We start from the raw sequence: 8,920 nt of genomic DNA, 5'->3' as shown, positions 1-8,920 counted from the left end.
ATCCACCTGGACACCCCGCGCTGGCCTATTACCTGCCCTCGACCTCTTCATTTCCAACTGTCGCCAGGACATTAACTGCCTCAACCTGTCGACCCCCCTATCCCACTCCAACCTCTCACCCTCATAACGCGCAGCCCTCCAATCCCTCTGCTCCAATCCTGACCTCACCATCAAGCCAGCGGACAAAGGGGGTGCAGTGGGAGTCTGGCGCACTGACCTCTACACCGCTGAAGCCAAACGTCACCTCTTCCTACTGCCCCCTCGACCATGACCCCACCCCCCATCACCAAACCATCATCTCCCAGACCATACACAACCTCATCACCTCAGGAGATCTCCCACCCACAGCTTCCAACCTCATAGTCCGGGAACCCCGCACTGCCCGGTTCTACCTCCTTCCCAAGATCCACAAGCCTGACCACTCTGGCCGACCCATTGTCTCAGCATGCTCCTGCCCCACTGAACTCATCTCTACCTACCTCGACACTGTCCTATCCCCCCTAGTCCAGGAACTCCCCACAAACATTCGAGACACCACCCACGCCCTCCACCTCCTCCAAGACTTCCGTTTCCCTGGCCCCCAACGCCTCATCTTCACCATGGATATCTAATCCCTCTACACCTCCATCCGCCATGACCAGGGCCTCCAAGCCCTCCACTTCTTCCTCTCCAGACGTTCCCAACAGTACCCTTCCATCGACGCTCTCATTCGTTTGGCCGAACTGGTCCTCACCCTTAACAATTTCTCCTTTGAATCCTCCCACTTCCTCCAGACCAAAGGGGTAGCCAGGGGCACACATATGGGCCCAGCTATGCCTGTCTCTTTGTTGGCTACGGAGAACAGTTGATCTTCCGTAATTACACCGGCACCACTCCCCACCTCTTCCTCCGCTACATTGATGACTGCATTGGCGCCACCGCGTGCTCCCGCGAGGAGGTTGAGCAATTCATCAACTTCACCAACACATTCCACCCTGACCTTAAATTTACCTGGACCATCTCTGACACCTCCCTCCCCTTCCTGGACCTCTCCATCTCCATCAGTAACGACCGACTTGACACTGACATTTTTTACAAACCCACCGACTCCCACAACTACCTGGATTACACCTCTTCCCATCCTACCTCTTGCAAAAATGCCATCCCGTATTCCCAATTCCTCCGCCTCCGCCGTATCTGCTCCCAGGAGGAGCAGTTCCACCACAGAACACACCAGATGGCCTCCTTCTTTAGAGACCGCAATTTCCCTTCCCACGTGGTTAAAGATGCCCTCCAACGCATCTCGTCCACATCCCGCACCTCCGCCCTCAGACCCAACCCCTCCAACCGCAACAAGGACAGAACGCCCCTGGTGCTCACCTTCCACCCTACCAACCTCCACATAAACCAAATCATCCGCCGACATTTCCGCCACCTCCAAAAAGACCCCACCACCAGGGATATATTTCCCTCCCCACCCCTTTCCGCCTTCCGCAAAGACCGTTCCCTCCGTGACTACCTGGTCAGGTCCACGCCCCCCTACGACCCACCCTCCCTTCCTGGCACTTTCCCCTGCCACCGCAGGAACTGTAAAACCTGTGCCCACACCTCCTCCCTCACCTCTATCCAAGGCCCTAAAGGAGCCTTCCACATCCATCAAAGTTTTACCTGCACATCCACCAATATCATGTATTGTATCCGTTGCTCCCGATGCGGTCTCTTCTACATTGGGGAGACTGGGCGCCTCCTAGCAGAGCGCTTTAGGGAACATCTCCGTGACACCCGCACCAATCAACCACACTGCCCTGTGGCCTAACATTTCAACTCCCCTTCCCACTCTGCCGAGGACATGGAGGTCCTGGGCCTCCTTCACCGCCACTCCCTCACCACCAGACGCCTGGAGGAAGAACGCCTCATCTTCCGCCTCGGAACACTTCAACCCCAGGGCATCAATGTGGACTTCAACAGTTTCCTCAGAAAGGCAGTTCGAGGGGGATCTGCCTTTAGAGGTAGTATGGGCTGAAGTCAGAAATAGGAAAGGTGCAGTCACCTTGTTAGGTGTTTACTATAGGCCCCCCAATAGCAGCAGAGATGTGGAGAAACAGATCGGGAAACAGATTTTGGAAAGGTGCAGAAGCCACAGGGTGGTAGTCATGGGCGATTTCAACTTCCCAAATATTGATTGGAAGCTCTTTAGATCAAGTAGATTGGATGGGGCGGTGTTTGTGTAGTGTGTCCAGGAAGCTTTTCAAACACAGTATGTAGATTGTCCGACCAGAGGGGAGGCCATTTTGGATTTGGTACTCGGTAATGAACCTGGACAAGTGATGGGCTTGTTAGTGGGTGAGCATTTTGGTGATGGTGACCACAATTCTGTGACTTTCACCTTGGTTATGGAGAGAGATAGATGCGTGCAACAGGGCAGGTTTTACAATTGGGGGAAGGGTAAATATGATGCTGCAAGACAGGATCTGAGGAGCATACATTGGGAGCATAGGCTGTCAGGGAAGGATGTCGTTGAAATGTGGAACTTTTTCAAGGAACAGATACGACATGTCCTTGATATGTATGTTCCTGTCAGGCAGGAAAGAGATGGTCGTGTGAGGGAACCTTGGTTGACAAGGGAGGTTGAATATCTAGTAAAGAGGAAGAAGGAGACTTACATAAGGTTGAGGAAACAAGGTTCAGAGCGTTGGAGGGATACAGGATAGCCAGAAGGGAGCTGAAGAAAGGGATTAGGAGAGCTAAGAGAGGGCATGAAAAATCTTTGGTGGGTAGGATCAAGGATAACCCCAAGGCCTTTTATGCGTATGTGAGAAACATGAGAATGACGAGAATGAGGGTAGGTCCGATCAAGGACAGTAGTGGGAGATTGTGTATTGAGTCGGAAGAGATAGGAGAGGTCTTGAATGAGTAATTTTCTTCAGTATTTACAAATGAGAGGGACCGTATTGTTGAAGAGCAGAGTGTGAATCGGACTGGTAAGCTAGAGGAGATACTTGTTAGGAAGGAAGATGTGTTGGGCATTTTGAAAAACTTGAGGATAGACAAGTCATCCGGGCCTGAAAGGATATATCCTAGGATTATGTGGGAAGCAAGAGAGGAAATTGCAGAACCGTTGGCAATGATCTTTTCATCTTCACTGTCAACGGGGGTGGTGCCAGGGGACTGGAGAGTGGCGAATGTTGTGCCCCTGTTCATAAAAGGGAATAGGGATAACCCTGGGAATTACAGGCTAATTAGTCTTACTTCGGTGGTAGGCAAAGTAATGGAAAGGGTACTGAGCGATAGGATTTATGAGTATCTGGAAAGACACTGCTTGATTAGGGACAGCCAGCACGGATTTGTGAAGGGTAGGTCTTTCCTTACAAGTCTTATTGAATTCTTTGAGGAGATGACCAAGCATGTGGATGAGGGTAGAGCAGTGGATGTGGTGTACATGGATTTTTGTAAGGCATTTGATAAGGTTCCCCATGGTAGGCTTATGCGGAATGTCAGGAGGCATGGGATAGAGGGAAATTTGGCCAGTTGGATAGAGAACTGGCTTACCGGTCGAAGTCAGAGAGTGGTAGTAGATGGTAAATATTCAGCCTAGAGCCCAGTTACAAGTGGAGTTCTGCAGGGATCAGTTCTGGGTCCTCTGCTGTTTGTAATTTTTATTAATGACTTGGAAGAGAGAGTCGAAGGGTGGGTCAGTAAATTTGCAGATGATACGAATATTGGTGGAGTTGTGGATAGTGAGGAGGGCTGTTGTCGGCTGCAAATGGACCTAGGTATGATGCAGAGCTGGGCTGAGGAGTGGCAGATGGAGTTCAACCCTGCCAAGTGTGAGGTTGTCCATTTTGGAAGAACAAATAAGAATGCGGAATACAGGGTTAACGGTAGGGTTCTTAGTGAGGTGGAGGAACAGAGGGATCTTGGGGTCTACGTTCATAGATCTTTGACAGTTTATAAGATGATCAGGTGAATAGATAGAGTAGACAGGGTACAACAGAGTGTTACAAGGGGACATAAATTTAAGGTGAAGCGTGGAAGGTATCGGGGGGATGTCAGGGGTAGGTTCTTTACCCAGAGAGTGGTGGGGGCATGGAATGCGCTGCCTGTGGGAGTGGCAGAGTCAGAATCATTGGTGACCTTTAAGCGGCAATTGGATAGGTACGTGAATGGGTGCTTAAACTAGGACAAATGTTCAGCACAACATCGTGGGCCGAAGGGCCTGTTCTGTGCTGTATTGTTCTATGTTCTAAAGTCTGGCTCATTACATAGCACTAAGTCCAGAATAGTCTGCTCCCTTGTGGGTTCCATCACATGATGTTCCATAAAGCCATCCTGTAAGCATTCCATGAATTCCCTTTCTTTGGAATTCACTGGCAACATTATTCACCCAGTCCATTTGCATATTGAAGTCCCCCATGATCACCGTGACCTTGCCCTTTTGACATGCCCTATTTATTTCCCGGTACATCTTGCGTCCCTGGCCCTGACCACTGTTAGGAGGTCTGTACATAATCCCATTAGGGTGTTTTTTGCCTTTGTTGTTCCTCAACTCCACCCACACAGATTCCACATCATCTGTCCCCATGTCATTCAGTGCATAGATTGACTTTCATTCTTAACTGACAAGGCAACCCCACCCCTCTGCCCACCTCCCTGTCTTTTTGATAAGTCCTACTGACCAGCGTATTTATCTTTATTGCTCGAACACTTGTTTCAGATCGGTTCAAGTGGAGACCGTCCCATCAGTACCATCCCGGTTCCAATGCCCCATGAAATGGAATCCCTCTTTCCCGCACCAATCCCTTAACTATGTGTTTACTTCCCTAACTTTCTTATCCCTATGCCAATTGGCACGTGGCTCGAGCAGTAATTAGAGATTATGAGTCTTGAGGACCTGTTCCTTAATTTCCTTCCTAGTGCTTGATACTCCCCAAATAGGTCCTCCACCCTAGCCTTGCCTATGTTGTTAGTGCCAACGTGGATCACAACTGGATCTTCCCCTTCCCGTTCCAATATCCTTTCAAGCCGGTCAGAGATGTCCTGCACCCTCGCACTGGGCAGGCAACACACCATGTGGGACTCCCAAACCAGCTCTCATAGGATACTATCTGTCCCCCTAATTATAGAATTCCCTATAACAACTACTTGTCTTTTTCCTCCCCCCTCTTGAATGGCCTTCTGCACCATGGTGCCGTGGTCAGCTGGCTCATCCTGTCCACAGACCTTTTCCTCATCCATACTTTGGGAGAGGTAGGTCATGCCTCACAAATCTTATTAAGTTGTTTGAGGAGGTGTCAAGACAGGTCGACGACGGTCGAGCAGTGGATGTGGTGTATATGGATTTCAGCAAGGCATTTGATAGGGTTCCCCACAGTAGGCTCATTCATAAAGTCAGTAAGTATGGGATACAGGGAGATTTGGCTATCTGGATTCAGAATTGGCTGGCTGGCAGAAGGCAGAGCTTGATTGTAGATGGAAAGTATTCTGCCTGGAGGTCAGTGTTGAGTGGGTTCCCGCAGGGCTCTGTTTTTGGGCCTCTGTTCTTTGGTGTAATAACCTCGCTGAAGGTCTTGTTCAGAAAGATCTCGTTCTCTTGGATGAGCCTAAGGTCCTCGAGTTCTTTCATCAGCGCTGCAATATGCTCTGTCAATAGCATCCGAGAAACAGGAGAAGGGCTTATGCCCGAAACGTCGATTCTCCTGCTCCTCTGATGCTGCCTGGCCTGCTGTGTTTTTCCAGCACCACATTTTTCAACTCTGGTACTCCAGCATCTGCAGTCCTCACTTTTTCCATAGATGGGAGGATGGCTTCCATGTTGGATTGGGCTGTGCACACAATCTTCTGCAGTTTCTTATGGTCCTGGGCAGAGCAGTTGCCGTATCAGGCTGTTATGTTCCCAGATAGAATGCTTTCTGTGGTGTATCTGTAAACGTTGGTGAGGGTCATTATGGGTACCATTAAGTGTATAAGTCCTGCCCTGATTTGCCTTTCCAAAATGCAGCATCTCACATTTATCTGAATTCAATTCCACCTGCCACTCCTCAACCCATTGGCCCACCTGATCAAGATCTTGTTGTACTCTGAGGTAACCTTTTTTGCTGTCCACTACACGTCTAATTTTAGTGTCATCTGCAAACTTACTAGCCATCCCTCCTATATTCACATCCAAATCATTTATATAAATGATGAAAAGCAATGAACCCTGCACCGAACCTTGTGGCATACCACTGATCACAGACCTCCAGTCTGAAAAGCCAGAGATCACAGCCTCTATCACTCTCTGCACACTACCCTCAAGGGGCTGTGCGAGGGAAGAGATTTGTGCACATCCTTGTGGAAATTGTGGAAAGTGTTTTTGCAAAGAACGTCTGCAGAGTGATGGAGTAGTTTCTGTTGAGGCCCATTGTAAATCATCATGATTTTATTGTAACCCCTGGAATTTCAGTGCTGGGGATTTAATTATGGTAATGTCATGAGCTAGTGACTACACTCTTTCTTGTTGGGAATAGTTATTACAGACAGCAGATTTGTTCTTTGGCACTTAATAGAACTGATCAGAGAGGTGGTTGCGTGTTCAAGGACTTCGGAGAAGAAAGGGAGGTTGCTGAAGAGATGGTAATTTGCATGGATGGAATCTGAAGCAGGCAGGACGTGAACTTCACATTCCTGGGGAGGCTATAGCTGCTTGAGCGTAAACATTGGTGCATTTAGCAGAGTGGCTGTGCTGAATGGAGCCTGTTGTGTGTGTAATGTGCGTGTGTGAGCCAAAAGGCTTTTGGCAGGAGCAATGAGGGGCTGAGACAGAGAAGCAGCATTCAGACAGCTGGCTTCCTGTGAGCCAGGAATGTTGAGCTGGCAAGCAATGAATGTGAGTGGGAGTGGGAGTGGGAATGGGAATGGGAATGGGAGGCGGCCGAGGCCCAGAGCCGGGGTTGGTGCTGGACAGGAACGCGCTGCTCCACATTTTGATTCGGTTCCGATTTGTTTAAACGGATCCTGAAGTCCGGCCGCAGCTTCAAACAGAAACTATCCAAAGGGGAGTTAAACCCGGAGGGTCCGAGGGCGGGGTCCGAGTGGCAGGGTCCGGGGTCCGAGTGACAGGGTCCGGGGTCCGAGTGACAGGGTCCGGGGTCCGAGGTCAGGGTCCGAGGGCAGGGTCCGGGGTCCGAGGGCAGTGTCCAGGGTCCGGGGGCAGGGTCCGGGGTCCGAGGGCAGTGTCCAGGGTCCGGGGGCAGGGTCCGAGGGGCAGGGTCCAGGGTCCGGGGGCAGGGTCCGAGGGGCAGGGTCCGGGGTCCGAGGGCAGGGTCCGGGGTCCGAGGACAGGGTCCGGGGTCCGAGGTCAGGGTCCGAGGGCAGGGTCCAGGGTCCGAGTGGCAGGGTCCGGGGTCCGAGGGCAGTGTCCGGGGTCCGAGGGCAGTGTCCAGGGTCCGGGGGCAGGGTCCCGGGTCTGGGCGAGGAGCCGGAGGGGGACGGAAGGTCCAGGCACGGGGGTCTCCTCTGGGGAAGCAGCTGGAATGGAGGAGAGAATCCGGATCCTGGAGGATCTAAACCTGATTTACATTCGCCAGATCGCTCTGAGTCTCCAGGTAAGAAGTTGTTGATAAACTTGATGGTGAAATCCCAAATCCTGGGGAATGTGTGGGTAAAACCAGGACTGGGATCCAGTAGAGCCAGGGATCCACCATAAAGACCTGGGACAGACACTAGGAACAGGGAATGGAGGTAGAGACAGGAATGGAAACATGAACTGGGAAAGGGGACTGGGACCAGGAACAAGAATAGGGAAAGGGACCGGGAACAGGAATAGGGATGGGAAACAGGAACAGGAATAGAGATGGGAACTGGGAACAGGGACCAGGAACAGGAATAGAGATAGGGACCTGGACCAGGGATATGAATGGGAAATGAAAACAGGGATAGGGATGGGGACTGGGAACATGGACCAGGAAAGGGGATAACGACCAGGGATAGGGATAGGAACCGGAACCAGGGATAGGAATAAGGACTGGGAACAGGGATAGGGATAGGGACTGGGGATCGGGAGAAGGACCGGGGATAGGGATGGGGATGGGAACAGGGTCAGGGATTGGGACTGGGTCCAGAAATGAGGACAGGGAATGGGGACAGGCACTGGGAACAGGGATAGTGATAGGGACCAGGGATAAGGATAGGGACCGGACCAGGAATATGGATGGGGACTGAGAACCAGGGAATGGGAACAGGGACCGGGAATGGTGATGGGGATAGGGACCAGGAACAGGTACAAGGGAATAGGGACCAGGAACAGGGACTGAGAGTGGGAAAAGGGACAGGGAATGGGGATAGGGACCGGCAACAGGAATGAAGACAGGGACCAGGAACAGGAACAGGAAATAGGAATCAGTGATATAGATAGAAAGAGGTTCCGTTGATGGAATATGAGTTAGAACATAGAAAAATATAGCGCAGTACAGGCCCTTTGGCCCTCAATGTTGCGCCGATCCAAGCCCACCTAACCTACACTAGCCCACTATCCTCCATATGCCTATCCAATGCCTGCTTAAATGCCCATAAAGAGGGAGAGTCCACCACTGCTACTGGCAGGGCATTCCATGAACTCACGACTCGCTGAGTAAAGAACCTACCCCTAACATCTGTCCTATACCTACCACCCCTTAATTTAAAGCTATGCCCCCTCGTAATAGCTGACTCCATACGTGGAAAAAGGTTCTCATGGTCAACCCTATCTAAACCCCTAATCATCATGTACACCTCTATCAAGTCACCCCTAAACCTTCGTTTCTCCAATGAAAACAGCCCCAAGTGCCTCAGCCTTTCCTCATACGATCTTCCTACCATACCAGGCAACATCCTGGTAAACCTCCTCTGCACCCGTTCCAGTGCCTCCACATCATTCCTATAGTATGGCGACCAAAACTGCACACAATACTCCAGATGCGGCCGC

At 51.0% G+C, this 8,920-nt stretch overlaps 1 protein-coding gene across 6 annotated transcripts in view; it reads left to right on the top strand.

Moving 5' to 3' along the window:
* Window positions 1–6,400: 6,400 nt before the first annotated feature.
* LOC122540254 (rhotekin-like) overlaps window positions 6,401–8,920 on the top strand; it is a 232,917-nt gene continuing 230,397 nt past the window's right edge. For 5 of the 6 annotated variants that reach the window (XM_087997915.1, XM_087997890.1, XM_087998072.1 and 2 more), the window contains exon 1: window positions 7,429–7,562. In XM_087997915.1, coding sequence (XP_087854041.1) covers window positions 7,491–7,562 — 72 coding nt within the window. In that variant the 5' untranslated portion in view covers window positions 7,429–7,490. Of the gene's footprint in view, window positions 6,845–7,428; window positions 7,563–8,920 lie in introns of those variants that run through there. The other variant, XM_087997953.1, reaches the window with a different exon arrangement.

This window comes from Chiloscyllium plagiosum, unplaced genomic scaffold (genome assembly GCF_037043375.1).
Source record: "Chiloscyllium plagiosum isolate Xiang-an unplaced genomic scaffold, Cpla_swu_hap1 HiC_scaffold_1, whole genome shotgun sequence".
In the NCBI taxonomy this organism is placed as follows: Eukaryota; Metazoa; Chordata; class Chondrichthyes; order Orectolobiformes; family Hemiscylliidae; genus Chiloscyllium; species Chiloscyllium plagiosum.
This window is presented reverse-complemented; position numbering and strand designations above follow the sequence as displayed.